Source organism: Urocampus carinirostris, chromosome 1 (assembly GCF_059441175.1).
Source record: "Urocampus carinirostris isolate Australia breed hairy pipefish chromosome 1, RoL_Ucar_1.0, whole genome shotgun sequence".
NCBI lineage: Eukaryota > Metazoa > Chordata > Actinopteri > Syngnathiformes > Syngnathidae > Urocampus > Urocampus carinirostris.
The window spans coordinates 26497445-26520121 of record NC_142349.1 but is presented as its reverse complement, the minus strand read 5'-3'; the positions used below and the strand labels follow the sequence as shown (position 1 = coordinate 26520121).

General features: G+C 38.7%; 1 protein-coding gene across 2 annotated transcripts; it reads left to right on the top strand.

Moving 5' to 3' along the window:
• Window positions 1-6790: 6790 nt before the first annotated feature.
• Window positions 6791-22658, top strand: rhot1a (ras homolog family member T1a). Of its 2 annotated transcripts, XM_088332484.1 has the most exons (20): window positions 6791-7202; window positions 7486-7544; window positions 7625-7706; window positions 8667-8710; window positions 8806-8859; window positions 9036-9088; window positions 10129-10237; window positions 12031-12132; window positions 12210-12308; window positions 12400-12508; window positions 12589-12709; window positions 12790-12874; window positions 13343-13488; window positions 13564-13664; window positions 13735-13865; window positions 14018-14101; window positions 15030-15152; window positions 15325-15527; window positions 19177-19299; window positions 21877-22658. In XM_088332484.1, exons 1-20 carry the CDS (start codon window positions 7166-7168, stop codon window positions 21992-21994), a joined length of 1983 nt encoding a protein of 660 aa, XP_088188610.1. In that variant the 5' UTR covers window positions 6791-7165; the 3' UTR covers window positions 21995-22658. The 2 variants fall into 2 exon arrangements, with proteins under 2 accessions (XP_088188610.1, XP_088188620.1); XM_088332494.1 differs by lacking the exon at window positions 19177-19299 and having other exon boundaries at window positions 6798-7202.
• Window positions 22659-22677: the final 19 nt, after the last annotated feature.

Below are 22677 nucleotides of genomic sequence, written 5' to 3'. Positions count from 1 at the left end.
CCGGTTTCCTCCCACATTCCAAAGACATACATTTCAGGTTAATTGGCCGGTCCAAATTGTCCCTAGGTGTGAATGAGCGAATGAGTTGTCTGTCCCTGTGTGCCCTGCGATTGGCTGGCAACCAGTTCAGGGTGTCCCCTGCCCACTGCCCGATGATTGCTGGGATGGGCTCCAGCCCCCCGCGACCCTACTTGAGGATAAGCGGTACGGCTAATGAGATGAGAGATGAGAATTAAAATAGAAAACTAAGAAATCACATTTACATAAGTATTCACAGCCTTTGCCATGAAGCTCAAAATTGAGCTCAGGTGCATCTTATTTCCACTGATCATCCTTGAGATCTTTCTACAGCTTAATTGGAGTCCACCTGCAGTAAATTCAGTTGATTGGACATTATTTGGAAAGGCACACACCTGTCTATAAGGTCCCACAGTTGAGTGTGCATGTCAGAGCACAAACACCAAGCATGAAGTCAAAAGAACTGTCTGTAGACCTACGAGACAGGATTGTCTTGAAGCACAGATCTGGGGAAGGATACAGAAAAAATTCTGCTGCTTTGAAGGTCCCAATGAGCACAGTGGCCTCCATTATTCGTAAATGGAAGACATTTGGAACCACCAGGACTCTTCCTAGAGCTGGCCGGCCTTATAAACTGAGCGATCGGGGAAGAAGGGCCTTAGTCAGGGAGGTGACCAAGAACCCGATGGTCACTCTGTCAGAGCTCCAGCGTTCCTCTGTGGAGAGAGGAGAACCTTCCAGAAGGACATCCATCTCTGCAGCAATCCACCAATCAGGCCTGTATGGTAGAGTGGCCAGACGAAAGCCACTCCTTAGTAAAAGGAACATGGAAGCCCGTCTGGAATTTGCCAAAAAGCACCTGAATGACTCTCAGACCATGAGAAACAAAATTCTCTGGTCTGATGAGACAAAGATTGAACTCTTTGGTGTGAATGCCAGGCGGCATGTTTGGAGTAAACCAGGCACCGCTCATCACCAGGCCAATACCATCCCTACAGTGAAGCATGGTGGTGGCAGCATCATGCTGTGGGGATGTTTTTCAGCAGCAGGAACTGGCAGACTAGTCAGGATAGAAGGAAAAATGAATGCAGCAATATATAGAGATATCCTGGATGAAAACCTGCTCCAGAGCGCTCTTGACCTCAGGCTGAGATGAAGGTTCATTTTTCAGCAGGACAACGACACAAAGCACACAGCCAAGATCTCAAAAGATTGGCTTCAGAACCACTTCATGAATGTCCTGGAGTGGCCCAGCCAGAGTCCAGACTTGAATCCGATCGAACATTTCTAGAGAGATCTGAAAATGGCTGTGCACAAACGTCTCCCATCCAACCTGATTAAGCTTGAGACTTATTGCAAAGAAGAATGGGCAAAACTGCCTAAAGATAGGTGTGCTAAACTTGTGGGATCATATTCAAAAAGACTTGAGGCTGTATTTGCTGCCAAAGGTGGATCAACGAAGTATTAAGCAAATGCTGTGAATACTTATGTAAATGTGATTTCTTAGTTTTCTATTTTTAATAAATAAATAAAAAATAAAAAAAAACATTTTCACATTGTCATAATGGAGTATTTTGTGTAGAATTTTGATATAAAAGATTAAATTAATACAATTTGGAATGAGGCTGTAACAAAACCAAATGTGGAAAAAGTGAAGCGCTGTGAATACTTTCCGGATGCATTGTATATAAACCCATTATCCCAAGTTGTACATTTCATTCTCAAGGTCTTAACAAATTGACAGTTTTCTTAAATTGTGGTTAAATTGAGTATTGCATTGATTACTTTCAAATGCCTCCATTTGTGAGAGTATTTGTAAATTACAACACATAATTGTGTCATTTTTTGAAAGTTATTCGGTTTCTGTGGATAAAGTTTGATGACAAGTTCTGGCTTATTTTCCTCAATCTTAGTATTATACAAAATCATACATGGACTTGCTCCCTCTTATCTTTCAGATATGATTTGCCCCTATGTCCGGGTCTGAAGCCTACGATCTGAGACTGCCGGTCTTCTGGTGATCCCAAGAGCAAAGAAGTGTTCTGCGGGTTCGAGAGCGTTCTCCATCCGGGCACCGGTGCTGTGGAATGCTCTTCCCCCTGAGATCTGATCTGCAATCTCAGTGGAAATGTTTAAATCTAAGCTTAAAACTCACTTCTACTCCATAGCATATGAATAACCTACTCTTCTCGTCGGCTGAAAAATAGTCTGTAATATAGTGTAATAATCTGTGAAGCCCTTTGAGACTTTTCGTGATTTAGGGCTATACAAATAAAAATGACTTGACTTGACTTGACTCTGCACAGAAAGCAACAGTAATTCTACAAGAGACTGTGGCCCAAATCAGGAGTCCCTCAGATAGGTCATGTCCAGGCATCTGGTATCACGAGATTACACCAGTAAGCATGGAAATAAGTGAAGGCATCATACTTTTTTTGTTTTGTCTTTGCAGCTGAGGCCAAAAAAGGAAAAAGTGCCGAAAACTTAAACATCTGAATGGTTACCAGCGCTCAACTATTTTATGTCCCTTTAGTAGTGTTAAAGGGAAAGTGTGTATTACTAAAATGGTAAAAACATAAAAAAAAATCAATAATTATTTAAATAGTGAGCAAAAACTACATTAACTATCATATATACATTTGATGTTTTTGTAATACTCGGAGGTGGAGAAGTTTGCATTTATTTTAAAGCCTCAATGTGTAATTTTTGACCACCAGATGACAATGTTTTCTGGCAAAAGGGAGGACCAGTGATACACGTCAGTGTGGTGGCAGGATTCCGGAAGAATATGGCGCTGATCTAAGAAAGGATTCCACCCTGAAAAGGAATACATATTTCTATACCTATGATTTTTTATAAAAGATATCATTGGTATGATAGTCCGTGTATTTTTGCCAGGTATTAAAATGTATGTTAATTTTCTTACTAGGTAGTTTTTTTGTACCACGAGAAGGCACTTACTATCACACAATCCCTTTAATTATGAACAGCCTTGCCTAAAGGGAGCTGACATAATTGTATGCCATCCTGCTGCTACGGCTACTCAAAAACCTCAATAAAGGCTGGGGAAAAATGAAAAGTGATATGTCGCGTTTTGGTCACCTTGAGTCTCTGTAGTTGTATTTTTCCTTGTGCTTTTTAGCACTGATTCTTGGTTGCACAACCTATAGCGACATCTAGGGGTCAAATAATACACACTGTCCTTTTAAGTATTGAGTTACTTTTAAATAATATTTGTCTACACTGTTTTGCAATTACATAATGTATGTAGTTCTGACAACTATGTTTTCTACCAAGCAATTGTTTTTATCCTGAACCTGATTTGCTTTTTACTCCCCAACACTTCTATGTTTATGCGTTTGACTACTGATTTTATCCCCTTACAAGTCATGTCTATTTGTATTGCCCTTAATCACAATGAGTCTCAAAAGGGCTGCACAGACCACAGATTATTGCAAACCACAGACTATTATGACACCATCCCCTGATCTAAAACCTACATGAGGGCAAATAATACACATAAATTGTCGACATGAAATATAGGTTATTCATATGCTATAGAATAGAAGTGTGTTTTAAGTTTAGATTTAAACATTTCCATGAGGTTGCAGATCGAATCTCAGCACCGGGACCCGAATGGAGAACGCTCTCGAACCTGCAGAGCTCATCTGGCCTCTTGGGATCACTAGTAGACAAGCATTTTCCGAGCGAAGGCTCCGGACCGGAACATAGGGGGAAATTAAATCTGAAAGATATGAGGGAGCAAGTCCATGCATGATTTTGTATACTACCAACAGAACCCTAAAATCACATCTTAAGCTAACAGGGAGCCAATGCAGGTCAGCTAAAATCGGTGTAATGTGATCAAACTTTCTAGTCTTAGTTAAAAGCCTCGCTGCAGCATTTACAAACGCCTTCTGATTTTTTGTTGTTTAAAATCTAATGTGTTTTTTCTTCTTAATAAAAAAAAAGACTCAATACTTGTATTTTAGGATACGGCTGCCTTATCTTGCAGTGGAACTAAGTCTGTGCGGGAATAAACCGCTATCACATTAGTTTTCCTTTTTAGTAAAGTTTGCCACTTACGGTTTTAAACTAGTTCGTGTTCTTTGTTTTTTAATATTTTTTAGACTTATTGTGTTTCATGCATAAAAATTGAAAGCCCAATAAATAACATTGACTGCTTTCAAAAGGTTGGGATGTAGTCTTAGAGTATTTATTTGGTTACGGATATTCTTGTTAATAAAGGTGGGGTGTGTCGTTTGACGTGTCCTTAAAAAAGTTGAAAGTAGAAAATCTCTCATATTTCTTAAAGATGCCCAACTAAGTTCAAAGAGCCCTTGTGATTTTTTCCCTCTGCACTTATCTGCTTTTAGCTTACTGTTAGCAAAGCTGTTTGGGCCACTGAACATATTAGGTAGGAGGAAAGGGGATGCAGGGTTATGCTCGTCACCACAGTTCTTCATTAGTGTAGCATGAAAATGGAAAAAGTAAGAAAAGGCCTGTTTCAAGTACAGTCCAAATGCTAACCGAAACCCCTAATAAGATGAAAAAGGAATGTATTCGAGCACATCTAAGACATGCACGTACTTGCACACCCGCCATAAGGAGCTTGACAGAGCTTTCAAATATAAAACACGCCAGAAGATGGCGTCAGTGAGTAAAAAAGATCCAAATTCCATCTAGCACCTTTAATAAAACAGTATCACAAAACACAAATCTGTTGTTGATCATTTCCAATCAACCTTGACAGATCCTGAAACCAATTTATAAATCTTTACATTTGGTCCACGACATTAAATGCGCCACCAGGCATTTGCGTGATTGAATCCTCTAATAAGGTAATTACCCCTTTTATTTAGTCCCTACAGAACGCCAGAGGCGATGCTTCAAGCATGGAATTTCACCTTCGCATGTGCGCACATCAAGAAAAGCATACCAGGAATTAGTCACGCCATCATATCTGTCTCCATAGGAATGTCAATAAAATCCTGTCTCATCATAGGAACGCCACCTATTTATCTTCTTGTGAGGCGAGTGCATATCACTATCTTCCGCATGAAGGGGTTTGTCTTTGCCGTCCCCACTGTTTTTAGCCAAGCGACATTTTTGTCTTAGCTGTGTGTTTTTTCGCCTTCCTGGAAGGCTGCATATGTGTAGCGACATTTTTTTCTCCAACACAATAGTTGTCACTTAATTATTAATAAATTGATAGTTATTTTACATACCATTTAATTACATTTTTAATTACAACTTCCATCAATCCCTTTGAGGACAGCCATTACGGTTATCTGGCCCTTTGTGAAAAATTAGTTTGACACCTTTGTCCTAGATGATGAGTAAATGGCCCTTTGGAAGTGAATAGTTTTGTCTTTACTGTATCGTATGTGCAATGTGATTTTCACAAAGTAGTAAGTCGTCTCTGCTGGCCTAAAAATATTTAGATCAGGTGATGATAATTATATTCTGTCCATCAATTCTTATTGAAATTTCCCAAATTGTCAGCTTCCTTTCATTGCTTTGTCCTGGTTGTGCTGCTTCCAGATATGTGCTTTCATATTTAAGCATTTAATCAATCATTTCTCAGCCGTTCGTTGTTACTAGGCTCAGAAATTTACCAAGAGGCCTTCGCAAAAACTCTAGAAGGCTGTTTACCGTAACATCAGTGTTCAAAAAGGAGTGGGCTAAGCCAATCAGATTCCAAGTTGGATAGTTGAAAAACATCACCGGTTTCACAAACTATGAATGGGAAAGGGGCAGTAATCCAGCAAAGCGATCAAGCCAACAGCCGTTAAACTTGAAGAGAATGAGCTGCACAATGAAATATTTTGTTGTGTTGATTTAATAGTAAAAGGTCAGACACCTCAGAGACGAGCAAGACCTTCGCAAGCGAGAAAATGTTTTGTCCGCCACATACAGCCTAGTGGTAAGATCGTAACCCTGATCCTGAGCTCGACTTGAATTTTGGGATGGTCTGGCCTAAAATGTCAATAGTTACGTTCAGTTCAGGCCAAAGTTTCTCTCATTGTTTTTCTTTGTCTCTGTTCATGCAGTTTTGTTTAACTTAGCTTTTGTTACAAAAGACAGGCTTTACGTGTTGTGCTTCCGAGCGGCCCTTTAAGTTCCCCTCTTCTCCCGCTCTTGCACAGTCCGTGTTGCCAGTGTTATGTCGAGAAATGCACGCCTGCCGAGATTTGCTACCCGTAGCTACGATAACCACTTTTACCTCGTTTTATATCACTTTTCGGGAATGTAATGGCGAACATATAACCAAAACCACTTCGTCTTGCATTTGTTGGGGATGTAATACAACTTAAACCATTTCGTCTTTTTATTTGTTGTGAATCTAATCAGACGGTAAGGCACGCCGTATATAAATCACTTTTGAGCAGGTAACATGTTTATTTTGCCTTTTTCTACTCAAATTGCTCGTATTGAAACTGTTATGCACTCTACCATAAAGCCTATTATGCTGAAATGAAGTGTCAAATCATCAACAGATAAACGGGAGACGAACGTGTTTTCTTCTCATCGCCAAACGAGACGCAACACGTCAATAATTGTATTTGTTATTTTACTTGAGTAAGCAGATCATCCTGTGCCTAACATTGTCACAGCAACGGTGTCATTTTTTTCTAGTACAAATGATCCAACGTCAACGTCCGGGATGCAAATTTCGACATGGGTGCATTTCTCGTCATAACACTGGCTCCTCAGGGTCGGTTTAAATCACTATGCATCCACCGACTTGCAGTACTGCTCCACTGACACCTGAGGGCAGCACACCATGTTTTATAATACAAAATTGAAGTTTGACTCCTCCCGACTCGCCGTAGTCGCCGGTTAGTGGAGGTCAGGCATGTTCACGAAACAACTAAGAAATGTTCTGTGAATGCCGAAAGCATGAATTCCATTCAGCAGATAACAGACGGCTGTTTTTAAAATGAAGTAGCTCGGAGCCGGCGAATTGTTTTTCTGTGACGTAACGCGCGAAGAACGTGAAAAGCGACCGTCCGTTTTGTCCTACAAAGGCGCCGTCCTATTTTGACAGTAGCTGGGCCTAGTGAAGAAAACTAGGGACGGTTAACGAGGAGGCTTCATGAAGCTATAGACTTTCCCTAAAACCTGGAGAATACCTTTTTCAAACATGAGGAAGGACGTGAGGATACTGCTTGTCGGGGAGCGTAAGTAGCGCGTGTGTTTGGGCTGCAAAGCGCTTTATCCGCTTAAACTCTGTTAGCGAGGAGGCTAATAGATAGCACTTGAGTCGTTCAGTGGAAACTGCTCTTCATTTTAAAATGTCAATTCTTAAATATTATATTTCGTTGCAGTAAACTGTGAAGAGTCTCATGGACAAATTATAAAGCTCAAACTAAACTGCTGACATAACAAATGTCATTATAGATAGCACGTGGATGACCTGCGATTTTTATATGCATTGTTTTTTTTTTTTTTTTTTTTTTGCAGCCAAGGTGGGCAAAACGTCTCTGATAATGTCTCTGGTCAGTGAGGAGTTTCCTGACGAGGTGGTGCTTATATTTGAAACTGTTGGTTCCACAAACAAATTTCTGCTTATTGACCCGACTTTTTCTCCACTTATTGTCAGGTTCCTCTGCGAGCTGAGGAGATCACCATCCCTGCTGATGTCACACCGGAGAGGGTCCCTACACACATTGTGGATTACTCGGGTATTATATTGCATACCTGTCAACCTCGGCCAATTACTCCCCTTATTAAGCTAACAAATACGATGCAGCACCTATTCACTCTGCAAGATAGACTATGTAGAATAAAAGTAAATATAATTTATGTTAACAAGTTTACTCTGCTTACTAAATAAATGCTTGATTGAGGATAACATTAAAGTGATGATATTGGCAACCTACGATTATGTTGTCTGTTACCAGTCACCGAGGTGAAATGAAATGATCTGCATTTATATAGCGCTTTTCAAGTCAATGACTTCCCAAAGCGCTTTACATTGTGCTTCACATTTCCCAATAGCGGCCGTGATCTGTGCAGCCATGTAAGGCGCTAACCTGCTTATTGGGGGTATTGGGGTTCAGTGTCTTACCCAAGGACACTTCGGCATGTAACACGGACAAGCCGGGATTCGAACTGGGATCCCTTAATCCTAAAACGATCGCTCTACCTCCTCAGCTACTGCCGCCCCAGGTGATCTGGATTAGAGCTGAAATGGGCATAAGAGATCGGTCTAACAAAAAAACAAGTTATCGCTGTTATTTTTTTTTCTGGTGCAAAAATTTGAATGCAGCATACACAATTTGAAATGATAAAAAAATATATTAAATACAGGGAAAACATACATGTTGACAGGTTTGATGTTGTTTGTGATAGTGATTTGTAAAATGTTAACCATTAGTTGCGCCATCGGTCCCAATTTGGTGGCTTGAATTCAGGACTGAGGCTTTTCTCCATTGAGATAACGCGTTCGCCATGTGCTCACTCTTATTTGTTTTAATGTGCCGTGATTGATTGCCCCCCCAAAACAGTTTGATGTAAAACAATATTAGTGATCAATATGTTTTGTTTGCTGCTACAAGTCAACATAAAGTACTTTTTGCCATTATAACTTTGTGATTCTGGTGACTTGTAAAATGCCTTTCATATTTGTTTGCGTCTTGTAGAAGCAGAGCAGTCAGATGAACAACTATTTCAAGAAATATCTAAAGTGAGTTTATTTTATCACGTGTTCCAGTGCTTAAATATTTTCCATTCATTTCCTTCTAAAATGGAAGTCTAATTTGCACTACTTCCCTTTCACAGGCAAACGTCATCTGCATCGTTTACTCCGTTAACAACAAAAAGTCAATCGAAAAGGTGAGCAGGGAACCAGGCTGCTGTTGATTTAGCTTGACTGTGTCTCAATGGAACTACAACCAATTAACTACACCTGAACAATCCACCAAATGCCATACTAAGTGGATTTCTTATTTTTGGGTTTTTTTGTGTGGGTATTTGTTGAGACTGCTCAATGTTGTGTTCTCTGCTTCCAGGTGACAAGCCATTGGATTCCCCTCATCAATGACAGAATAGACAAAGACAGCAGGTATGTGTTATATTTATGAGGTATCATTTCTTTCCCTAAGTAAACAGATTTTCACCTCTTTACATGCTTTGAGCTTGACTCCCTCTGAATAAGCACAATCACAATACAAAGGTCTGGGCACTTTAAACTCATAAATGATCTAAAAATTGGCAGTGGATGTAAATCTAGAAAAACCTTAATTTTAACATTTTAACATCCATAAGAAACCGCTGAATTCCCAAATTTTAAAACAATTTTATTCATTCTTATATTTGGTAGTAAAATAATCATGGCACTTAATGGCTTAAGAAAGTAACATTTTTATAATAAAGATTCAAGATTTTCTTTATTATCATTAAGATGAAATGTGATTAAAATTCTTTACAAAGAATGTTTAGAACATGACATGATAATAGAGGATTAAAACAAGCCACCATTATACAGCACTTGTTATACAATCAGGAAAAAATTAAGAATCATTACAATCATTTAGAGCTATTTAGGGAAATATATATTTTTTTTATGATTATCTCCCAGTAGTCTTTGGAGAGACATTCAAAACTAGTATTGTGAATTTGTATTGACAACCACAAAACTGTCTCAGAAAATTTGAATATTGTGATGAAGTTCTTTATTTTCTGTAACCGAATTAAAAAAGAAAAATGTCATGCATTATGGATTTGTTACAAATCAAATGAAATATTAAGGGTTTCTGTTTTAATATGGTTGATTATGACAAAAACATTTGTTTTAAAATATTAGAATATCATTATGAAGTGTGCTAGTAGGCTAAGATTCAGCAGTATTACAAAAATGAGAGGCTTGTAATATTTTAGTTGATTTGTAACTAATCCAGATTGTATAACTTTTTGTTTTTAATTGCATTACAGAAAATCAATAACTATCAATATTATTTTCTAAGACAGTTTTGTATTTAAGTGTTTGGGGTACAGTATGAATATTTGTCTGAAGAATGGTATTAACACACATTTTTGTATTTGATAACTGTTTTAAGATCTTATTGTTTTGGGATTCTTACTCATTTTACATTTTTTTCCTAGGGTGCCATTAATCCTAGTGGGCAACAAGTCTGACCTGGTGGAACACAGCAGCATGGAAACCATCCTACCAATAATGAATCAATACCAGGACATTGAGACATGTGTAGAGGTAAGATATCTTGAGCAGACCAGTGTCTGGATTCAGAATGTATCCACAAATTCGGTTACTGAAATGTTTTGGTGGCGTCATTTTGTGACAAAGATGTATTCTAATTTTGAAGTCAGAATTTGTCATATCTTAGCTAGCTGTAAAGTAAGATTTTAAACAGCCTCTTGTGGGGGTAACACCCAAAGATTGCTGACCTTGTTTTCATGCCAACTATTAATGGATCGATATCAGTGGGTGACTTTGGCAATGGGTTATTGTCATGATAGAATTTGTTTCTTGTCAGGTGTCTGCAACATGACCTTACTTTTTAATGAGGCAACTGTTTCGGTGACCTGTTTGCAGTTTAAATGCAAATCCAAAGCAGAGAAGATATCTAAATTTGGGCGCATACGAACGAAAATAGTTCAGACAATCTATCATTACACATTTAGCTATTCACTTTTATACCTTTCTTTCTACCTGTTATCTAAAAATCAAAGTGATAGGTTGGCTACTAATTTCATGATCCTTTACAGGAAATTATACCATGTAGCAGTCGACAAAACGGAGAAATTCACCCAATAATCACAAGAATTGTACAATTTGAACACCAAATAACTACACATTTAATCAATGAAATTTTGAAAAAGTCTCACATTCAAGCATAATTATTCTATGACTGAAAGAGCAGCTGTTCATTTCTTCCATAGTATAACTGGGTGAGTGGGTTTGTTCTTGATGGGTGTAATCTGTTAGACAGCATCCACATTCTTTTTAACCCAGTGATCCCAACCTTTTCCAATCCATGGACGAGATATTTGTCTGATAATATCATTAACTTATTTACTTACCATATTTTCCGGACTATAAGAGCGAGTTTTTTTTTTCGTAGTTTGGCTGGGAGTACGAATTCTACGCCATTATCTGTAAAATTATTAAACATTATTAACTGGTATATCATTACACATGTGTTTTTCACACTAAATAGCAAGAAGCAGCTCTTGGCCTGTTTTTGCAGAAATTCTGCATTTTCTTTTTTTCACAGAGCAGGCTAGCACAAAAAATAAAGTCCAAAACAAGGCTTGATCGATTATTAAAAAAAACTAGCCTCCTTGCGAAAGTCTGAATCTGTATGTGCTGTACATACAGATCCTGTGGATCATGTTAATGAGGGCATCATCAACACTTATGTTTGGTCAATATGCAAATTGTAGAAGATCCATATGAGGTTCTGGTGTAAGGAACGCTCAACCCCTCTGACGCCTTATTAATATGGAAGAGGGGTTTAACGCAACATGCCTCCAGTGCTTCTCTGGCAAAGGGGCCAGACAAGATGTTTCCCAAAGTCTGAAGGCCGGTGTTAGGTTGTGCCTCAGCTGAGAGATGCATCTGACCAGTTTGTTGTCATGATCAGCATCACTTTTTTTATACAAACTACATTCTTGCTTTGAATATATTTAGATGAGGGAAGTGAGCCTGAAATTTCAAATCCAAGTTAAGAGACATTCTCACTACCCAAAGGCATTTGAGGTGTTCTCTCAATGTCAATGACAGATTGACGAGAATCCTCTAGGAGGGAATGTGGTTATTTTTCAGTTTTTTTAGGGAGATAAATGTGGTTTTCATTGACAGCTATAAGATTCAGCCTTGTATTTCCCTTAACTTTCTACTAGAGATTACATGGTATTAGCAGTAAATATGATTATTTTAATGTTTTGCAAAAGGTAAGCACACTGTAGTCAATTTACGTAGTCATTGAGTGATTTGTTTTGGAATATATTATTGTCCTTCAAACAGTGTTTTTTTTTTCATAGTGCTCTGCCAAAAATCTTAAGAACATCTCTGAGCTGTTCTACTATGCTCAGAAGGCTGTGTTGCACCCAACAGGGCCTCTGTACTGTCCAGAAGAAAAGGAGGTGAGGTGGCTGACGTTGGCTAAAAGTAGATCATTTGTTTGCTCATATGCTAAGATGCAAGTGGATTTGTCTTTCAGCTGAAGCCCTCTTGCATTAAGGCTTTAACTCGAATCTTTAAAGTGTCAGACCTGGACAATGATGGCATCCTCAACGACAACGAGCTCAACTTCTTCCAGGTCATTTTTCCTCATCATGTCATATTTGGGGTTAAGAAATGTGATTCCCATTTATGCTCTATTGTGAAAAGCTGGCTTTGTCTTTATGTAGAGAACATGTTTCAACACGCCACTGGCATCCCAAGCCTTAGAGGACGTGAAAAACGTAGTCCGAAAAAACATGGCTGATGGCGTCAAGGACAACGGGCTCACACTAAAAGGTCTGCAAATCATCTGACTGTTCCTTTATTAGATTGAACGTGAGATCATCATTGTTTGCTAACCTTATCTCTGTATTTAGGCTTTCTTTTCCTGCACACCCTCTTCATTCAGCGTGGTCGACACGAGACCACCTGGACCGTGCTTAGGCAGTTTGGTTACGACGACGACTTGGAGCTTACGCAGGAATATCTTTTCCCCGTGTATGTGGCACAAAATGTTGGACATCTGATTTGTAGAACGCTTTCAAGGGGGAGAAGATTAATGATTATTCTTCTTGCAGCGTTAAGATCCCGGCAGACTGCACCACAGAGCTCAACCACAATGCTTACATGTTTCTCCAGAGTGTTTTTGACAAGCATGACAAAGTGAGTTGCTGGAGCAAAAATTGAAATTTGAAATTGCCCCAGGTTTTCTTCCTCAATTGTTTTTGTCACATACGTACTGCCATCCATAAGTCTGTGTACATGTTTCCCTCAGCCACATATTTAAGCATACATTAGCCAACTGATACATATGTACATAAATGCATTGAAAATGTTCCCTTGTATAAAAAAAAAAAACTAGACACTGCAAACCATGGTTTTTAAATGGTAACACTGATGGACATTCAAAAAAACCTAGAAACAATATTCGTAGATATTTGTTTTAAGATATCTTACAATTGATAGTTTTTGATATTATGGATATTGCCGAAGGACACATGTCAAATTTACAGATAAATGCCCAAATCCAAAATATCTAAATGACAAAATCTGTTTCACACGGAGCCGTAATGTTTTTTTTTTTTTTTTTTTTTTTAATAGCCCGATACTGAATAGCCTTTGTGTTTTCAGGACAGGGATTGTGCACTTTCACCAGACGAGGTGAAAGACCTGTTCAAAGTATTTCCCTACATGCCATGGGGTCCGGACGTAAACCACACAGTGTGCACCAATGAAAAGGGATGGATTACATACCAGGGGTACCTCTCCCAGTGGACGTGAGTCAGATGTCTCCTGTGTGTTTTGATTTAAAATGGAAGCTGAAAAAAAAACGTGCTGCAACTGCCATGCAGGTTAACGACATACCTGGATGTCCAACGGAGTTTAGAATATTTGGGTTACCTGGGCTACTCAATCATCTGTGAGCAGGAGTCACAAGCAGCTGCTATCACAGGTAGCCCCTTTTTTCTCTCTCTTCTGAACAATAACAAATCAAAACATTTGCCCCTTTTCTGTATTTTCAGTAACCCGAAACAAACGAATTGACCTGCAGAAGAAACAGACCCAGCGCAGTGTATTTCGCTGCAACGTCCTCGGGGCCCGAACCAGCGGGAAAAGTGGCTTCTTGCAGGCCTTCTTAGGAAAGAACCTCCAGGTCTGTTAACCATTCTGTGCCAAATGGGAGTTTTATAGTTAGCCGAGAGTGTGGGGAAAATCCATGAAATCATTGTTGAGACTGTGTGGTCAACTGGCTGTCTGTCATGTTGTCTCATGTGACCCTTCTGGGATTTGTTATTGTTATCATAGCAACAGAGGCGTATCAGAGAAGATCACAAGTCCTTATACGCCATCAGCACAACATACGTGTATGGTCAAGAAAAGTATCTGCTGGTAGGTGACTTAACCATTATCAATTGTATTTACGGTCAGGATTTTTACTATAAGAGCTAAAACTTTATTTTAATATAACTGGCATTTGAGAGTTCATTCAATGGATCAATCTAAAGGAACAAATACTGATGTGCGCTGATTTCTATTTTTTTTTTGTATGTACTAAGGGTTCAAAAGTGTGCTTGAAATCCTTTAACATTCTTCACTTTTAATGTTAAGTTTTAAAGGATTGAAAAGTGCTTGAATTTTGAGTGAAGTGGTCGAAATTGTTGCCAGGTTTGCAACAAGTCTAATTAACAATGACGCTGACACTACTTTTTGGTGGCTTTGCTTTGCTATTGCATTTCTTCCCTTGTGATTAACATCAGCTGGTGTTATTGTGTATGGCATTGTCCTATGAAGGGTCATTGCCTCCTATGGGTCCCACCCAAGATGACAGGTGCATGCTGCACCCAAACATGGCACTAGGAAATATGTATTAGTGCCAGGATTTCGCATCGATTATGGACATGTAAAAAAATAAGGCAGCGTTTTTCCAGTAGTAAATTGTAATGGGAAGAACTGAAAAGTTTAAGGTACATATTACTGTCATTTAACACCTATATGGGGAGAGACTTGTCGTAAAAACATTTACACACACATTGTTCAAATCCACAATTATATTCGCGATTTACTCAATATCTAAAATCAATGTCTTGATAAATGCCTGCGCAAGATTAGAAAACGCATGTGTAAATCGCAGATATATCTGTGGCTCTGCGAAATACATGATTCACACCAGTATTTTCATTCAAATTCAAAAATGTTCGATTTCAGTCCTTAAAATGCTTTAATTTGGCTATGAAAATGTGTACAAGTCCCGTGTCTTCTGTTTTGTGGCCTTTAACCTGTCCAGAGTTATTATTTGGTGGGCTTTTTTTCCCGCCAGCTCCATGAGATGATGCCAGATTTTGACTTCATGTCAGAGGTGGACCTTGCTTGTGATGTTGTCTGCTTGGTCTACGACGTCAGCAATCCGCATTCTTTTGAATACTGCGCCAAAATGTTTAAGGTATTTTCTTGTGTGCAATTTTGTCACACACCAACCCTAAAAATGTGCTGTACATTATAAATGTTTAGTTCTCATGGACTGGGTTTTTAGATCCCATCAAAAATAATCTGATTTAGAGAGTTTCTGACCTAAACAACTCGTGAAGCTGTGATTGTGTGTGTGTGTTTGGCAGCGCTACTTGATAGACAGCAAGACCCCATGCGTGGTGATAGCTGCCAAGTCGGACCTTCACGAAGTGCGGCAGCAGTACAGCCTTTCGCCACATGAGTTTTGCCGCAAACACAAACTCCATCCACCTCAGCCATTTACATGCAACACGACCGACAGCCCTGGCAAAGACATTTACACAAGGATCACCACCATGGCCATGTACCCGTGAGTATTCAAACCATTAGCCCTCAGCTTACCTCTTAGGTTTTAAAACCAGATCAAGTTAAGGGTTCAGAGTACTTAACAAAACCAACATGATTGGTGGAAAAAAAAAAAACCCCACAATGTTTTTTTTCTTAATTTATAAAGCATTTGCACTTGGGGCTGATTTCACTCCTACTGCCAGTTTATTTGTATGCAGCATGACAGTTATGTTCTTCTTCTCCATGCTTGTTTAATTTCTGAGCTTTTTAGCCCTAAAAACTGGTCTAACTAACCTTTTTGTTACGTGTACAGTGATACCTCCTTCTACGAGCTTAACCTGTTCCAGGGAACTGCTTAAATTTCTTGTCTAACGGGCAAAGTTTCCTGATATGAAATATTTCAAGACTAAGTGGTCTGTTGCTGTCCTCCCAAAGGCATCCAAGTTAACCCTAAATACCTAATAAACACATCTTCTTGATCACCTATAGCACATTTAGGTAGTAATTAAACATAAAAATAAAGTAATAAATCAGATATTACAAGTTTATTATGAGTATTTATCAAGGAGGCAGTCGCCGTAACAACGGTGGAGCGATGAAAATCGCCTACTTGTCAATTTTTATGTTTTCCACGTTTTTATGTTCTTTTTAATTTAATGATATATATTATTTCAAATTGCTCTCCTTTTTGCCCACCTCGTCTCTACTCCTGATCGTTTTAGTTACTCGTTGCAGATACGATCCTTTTTTTAGGGATGTCGAAATATATCCGGACATTGCTGTAAGTTAGATTTTGTATTGTGTGCACCTTTTTCTGAGTAAAGGACAGTACTGTGGCGCTGTGAGAGGTCACCCAACATCCACACCGAAAACTAAATCCGGCTTCTACTTCCCGGTTCGTGTGTAATTATTACAATGTGTACTGTATAGCTAATGCTCTAAGAACTTTGATGTTTTTGTCATTAAATATCTTGTGCATCCATTCAATATGTTTAGTGTGAAGTGTAAGGCAGAGGTGAGCCGGTTCTTTTGAAACGAAAGTGGAATAGGAAAGCTTGATGCGTTTGAGAAAATGTTCAGAACGCTTTTTTTCCGGCCACTTTTTAACACTGAGGAGAACCTCTTGACACGCAAATCCCAAAAGTAAGTAAAACTTCACTTTATTTATCTTTTTATAGAGCATATTATTATCCTAATTTTTTTTTTAGTAAAAAAAACAATACAGGTTACTTATACAAAGCTTAAACATACAAAATATAGCACTAAAGCAACTTAGGAACAAATTCAACTTACGAACAATAGTCCAGAACTAACTCGTTAGTAGGTTGGACAGCGTCTGTAGTCTGTCTTTTTGTGGATGAATACATGCTCTGTTGTTTTGCAAGGTTGATTAACCCTTATTACGGAAGATTTGCAACGGTAATACAGGGAGCAATTTGCTGAGGTTCACAGGTATAAGATTGAGAGAGTGTTGATTTGTAAGCTCTTTAACTTTAACTTAAAATTAAAGTTACTGGAACTTTAACTCGATGAGTAACAGACGTTACCCTCAAACACTAAGTGACGTGCCGGACAATTTATGCCATTTTGACTCATTTTTGAAGGCCAACCGAAATTTAGCCCTGTAGCTATATAGGCAAAGGACACATTTAAAGAAAGTTTGAGCCCTCCTCTTTTATTGGAAAAAAATACTTCTAGCTTTTACCATTGTGTAGTGAACAACATTGAACATTGCGAACTTTCTTGAAAATATTCGTTTCCAGGAAAAATTCTGAGAAAAACAGCTTTTTGTGAAAGGATGCATTTCAGGCCGAACTTTCACTTTGGTGTTTATTTTTATATATTTATATATAAATATATATATATATATATATATATATATACATAATTTATTTGTGAAACTTACTATATCTAAACAATGCTTTCCATAAACACAAGGACACTTTGCTTGCAAAATAAAATTTTATTGCAAGAACACTAAACTTATGCATGAACGATGCAAGAACTTTTCTGACCCAGATGTTTGTTGCTGTACATGTATATAGATATATGTACAGCAATTAAACGAGCCACCATATTGTACCAATAAGAAAGTCTGTTATCACGATTCGGGTTTTCATGTCTAAAGTGGCCGAAACATCTTCCCCAAAGTCACTTTGTCATCTTTTTTAGAAAGAATAAAGCTTTGAGTCGTTATACAATCTGTACTTTTAACTGTGAGAGTTAAAGAGCCACAGCACGCACTGCGTATACACGGTGTATGGGCCTCTGACACACTGCATAGTGTCAAACGGTGACTGTAAACACACAAAACAAAACAAGGCACCAAGTGTGTTGACAAAGAGCTGATTAAAGCCACTCCTGCCATCTAGTGGCGATATGTCATACTGAAACAGTTTCCAAAGGCTTTTTACTTACTGATATAATAATAATAATAATAATAATAATTATTTCCTTGTATTGTCATTCTGTGTGACAATGTACACAGAACGAAATGTCGATTGCACCTGACCCGTTGTAGCGAGCCGATGCAGCCGCAGCCAACAGAGGGCGCCGCCGACCACTTTTTAAGTCTTAGGAATGACTCGGCCGGGGCGCGAACCACCGACCTCCCAGTCTCAAAGCGGGCGCCTTACCATCTAGGCTAATGTTCCTGTTTTTATATTGTTTTGTTTATGTGTAAATATCTAGAAATTAAACTATTAGTGTCAGAATGGCAACCCAATGCTACATCTGTTGGAGCCTGGTCATCCTGGAAGGGGGATTACCACTTGTGTTGCCCCTTCTCAAGGTTTCTTATTTTCCCTCATGTTGAGGTATTGAGTTTTTCCTTGCATGCATGTTGATCTTAGGGGATGGTGTAATTCTGGCCTGTGCAGTCGTTTGAGACATTTTGTGTTTAAGGGCTATACAAAGAAATGTGACTTGAGATGATCAGCAGCGTCAAAGCCTTTAGAATATTTATCAAAAACATAACTTTTTTTAACGTTTCGGCACTCAGGGACAATGCTTGAACATGGCACTGAATGAGTTAAATAAACGTAAAGATCCAAAAAGTTTATCTGTAGCAGTTTACATGCGCAAACTGAAACAAGCTGATGCTGGCAGTGAGTGGTCTCTAGTGATGCTGAGCAAGATTTTTCTTCCAAATAAAACTCGTATATCAAAATTCTCAAGTTTACTACACTGCAAATGATGTCTGTCTTGAAGTAAATTTTCATTTCGTATGTTGATTTTGAACACAGCAGGCTGTCGACATGAAACCTTAAAAAAAATTTACGGGACTTGCAGAAGTGTGCTTTGACTCCTTGAAATCACCCTGATCAGATTGGCTTCTTGAGTCGATTAACCAGTAGTAAGCTCTGGAAATCTCATTTGAGCTCTCTGCTAATGCCATCGTCTGAACCTGAGCAATTTAAACCACTTTGCCCTGACCGGATAAAAGTTCACTTGTTGAGATTTAGGGGCTTACTACTAAGTGGCAGCCTTGATTGATTGAATGTTATTCAAGGGAACCAATACACGGCCTTCTTTAAACATTTGCTCTATTTTTATTTTTTAAAACAATAAGTACCTCATAATCCTGCCTTCCAGGTACCTCCAGGTTCTCTACATGTTGTCAGTTTTGCATGCGCATACACGCGCTCTCGTGTGTGTTCTTCCCCCCGCAGCCACGTCCGACTTCGATGCATGTGCGCCTGCAACAAGTGCACCTATTGCCTCTGTCAGAACCTCCTCAAGATGGAGTTGCTGCGCAGCATTAAGGCCCAACTGCGCAGGGTCATTCACAACAGGTTGATATGTCCAGCGTGTTTTGCCGTAGTCGCGCACCTTTGTGTAGAAATACAGCGCTTGCCTTTTTGGTTGTAGTTCCCTGTAGTGTGTGATCAAGTCTATACTCCTGATCAATAGAATCTTTTTCAGTCCGTCTTATGGGACATTGACAGTACACCAGACCCAAAAATTGCTTATTTACTGCATTATTCTGGGTATGTGTGAGCAAACAAATGCCAACAAGTTGGAAATAAATTAGGAAAATGTGGCCAACATTCCTGGGTGTGACAAAGGAACTGCCAGGAGAAGGGTGTAGCAGTGAACAATGGGATTGAATTGAGAAATTACATCCAATCGGCTGTCTTTGCAAATATGAACAGACTACATCAAGGGTGGCTGAACGTTGAGTCGCGGTTTGCATTGGTTTAAATAAATTGGCTCAAGAATAAAAAATGATTGATTCCATTTGTCTCAAATTTGAGAAATTTGAAAAAGAAGAAAAAAAAAATATTTTTTTTATATGCATTTATGAAAAAAATATTTAACAAAACTTTGTTTTGAAATACTCAAAAGAACAATATGCCCCTTTTAGCACATATATTTATATTTTTTTTAATAGCTTCATAAATGCACAACTAGAAAAAAAGGCGTGTTTTTTTAAATTTATTTATAAATTTATATTTATAAAAAACAAAACAATGGACATGGGGGACAATTCTGCTAGCAAAACAAATGTTAGCAGTATTTTTTACAGTTATACATATTATATTTTTAGAAACCTTTTGTTGAACAAGCCGGACTAAATGGCTTAGTGTGTCGTATGTGGCCCGCAGGCCTTAGTTGGCCCACCCCTGGACTTGGGTAATTAAATCTTAAAGTTCAGTGCAGCAAAAATAACTTTTAATTTTTTTAGTATTTAGGAAAAGTGGTGACTTCTAGTGCCAGATTTAAATGTTGAAATAATAATTTAAAGGGACTGTGCATTACTTAGTGCCTCCTACTAAGAAAACTATTGATTTCAAATAATAAGATAAATAGATAGATACTTTATTTATCCCTGTAGGGAAATTCACACTTCCAGCAGTGTCCTTTTGTTGTTTATTAACGGATTAACAGGATGGCCTCGGGGTGCTATGCTCAAGTTTAGCAACAGCGGAGTGGATGACGTCACACGCTAGACCAAAAGTTTGACGTCCCTGCAGCAGATGGAAATCTTTGTGCCCAGGGTTACACCTCTCCTCTAGTAAACAAAAAGACGTGAACTAAGCTTTACATATTTATATTTTTAAGTAATTGTTGTCTAAAGCTTGTATGTATTTCATATAAAACGAGGCTCACCTAGATTAGAGGCAGGGATCGTACAGGTGCGTGAAATGCTTGAAAATGCTTGAATTGTAATGCTTTCATTCATTGTAAAGTGCTTGAAATTTGGGTGAAGTCCTTGTAAATGCTGCCGTATTTCGCAACAAGTCTGCTTAAAAATGACGCTGACACTGCTTGCTCCCTGGTCGCTTTGCTTTGCCAGTGCATTTATTCTTCCCTCATGATTAACTGCAGCTGGCATTGGTTTCTATGGCATTGCTCAATGAAGCCTCATTGCCCCCTATGGGTCTCACCCCACCTAAACAGGGCTTTATGAAATGTGTATTACTGCCAGGATTACATCTCAATTTATTATGAGTCATGCAAAAAAAAAATGATTGTAGTGTTTCCCAGTGGTAAATTGTAATGGGAAGAACTTTCTGCGACTGAAAATGTAAGCTACATTCGCGACTGACTCGAGCTAAAAATCGTGTAGTGGTCGATAAGCAGGCAAGATTAAAAATTACTTATGTAAATCGCAGATATATTTGTGGATCTACAAAACACAAGATTCACAATCATTTTTTTTCTTATAATTGCACCAGGAAATTTGAAAAAAATTGTCTTTAAACTCCTTAAAAATTGCTTAAACTTAGCCATGAAAAAGCTGTACATAATCTGAAGAGCAGGGTATGGGAACCTACGGCTTGCAAGCCAGATATGTTCTCTGTGACTTTCAATGATAGTGTGCACAAAAACCGCTTCAATACATGCAGAGCCGAAGCACTGCTAGTATCTTACAAGGGTTTGGTTCAGTATATGCAGGGCACTTTCTACTACGGTTTATAGTCAAGGTGTTGCACCAACAGACCCTGTTCCAACTTATGTCTGGTGAGCTAGTTTGGCGGTTTTGTGGAATTTGTCTTAAAGGTATAGTGTGTCTTTCACGAAAGAAAAATTTAAAATGCTTTGCTTTTATGGCTCTTTGGGTCAAAAAGTTTGCCAACCCCTGCTGTAGAGGTTGTTCATGATTGATTGCCATCTTGCTGCTAAGGGTACCTCAAAAAGGTTGTGAAAGGCCGGGCTAAAAAATAAAAAAACACGCGCTTTGTAGTTTGAGATCTTCCTTGTGCTTTTTTAGCATTTTCAGTCGCCATTCAAATTGCAGCGACATCTAGTGGTCAAATATTGCACATTGTCCCTTCAATGTATTGTCCCATCACGTGATTTATACCACGAATCCAGATTTGTGTAGAATGTCGCGGACTGACCTTGTGTGCTGTGCCTTTGAGCAGGCACATGGCGCAAGCTGACCTGAAGAACTCCACGTTCTGGCTGCGAGCAAGTTTGGGCGCCACCGTGTTTGCCGTGCTGGGCTTCGCCATGTACAGAGTGCTTCTCAAACAACGGTGATGGGACGACCAGACGCAAGTGTCTTCGTACCCGTGTGCTCCTCATCCGTCACCTGGAAGACTCTCCAACCAGCACGGTTGCTGCCTGCTTCACATCATTCATCCTATTATTTAGTGAGACGCCATTTTATATGCATATAATCCTGAAGTGTCAATCCTCTTATGTTTTAAAGGGAGGTGAAGGAAAATGCAACTCGTCAATGCCTACCAGTCAATTTTCAAACGCTGGGTTTGATGCCAGTGTGTTTAGTTTCTTCTCAGGACAAATAGAGGCAGCCAGTTAGTGAATTGACGTGTCAAGAATATGTATAGTATATGCATTACTTTCATTCTTGATACGGGCCTGAAAAGCATTACTGATGACCTCTTTGGTCCCACCTAGTGGTGTCTAGACAAACTTTATTTTAACGCCACAATCAAGCAGAATATTTTTAATTTATTAACGTATCTATTGAGTGGTTCACCTGCGACAAATATATTTTCATGTATTTTTGTATGTAGTGCAGTCAATGCTATTTTATTGTTTTTAACGAGCTTTATTCCTATGTTAGTACACAATTTACTCAAAACGTTTTACCCAATTTCAACTTTGTTATTGAGTCAAATGGTGGCTAATTTCACACATCAAATGATTTGAAATAGTCAATAAATTAATTTACACCCATTGTTGGTTGTGCATGCTTG

Excerpts from the sequence above, each read along its gene's own strand:
- rhot1a (XM_088332484.1), top strand. The coding sequence starts at position 7,166 with ATGAGGAAGGACGTGAGGATACTGCTTGTCGGGGAGC. Across the intron at positions 7,545-7,624 it reads GTGAGGAGTTTCCTGACGAG|GTTCCTCTGCGAGCTGAGGA; the intron begins GTGGTGCTTATA and ends ACTTATTGTCAG. Across the intron at positions 14,102-15,029 it reads GTCAAGAAAAGTATCTGCTG|CTCCATGAGATGATGCCAGA; the intron begins GTAGGTGACTTA and ends TTTTCCCGCCAG.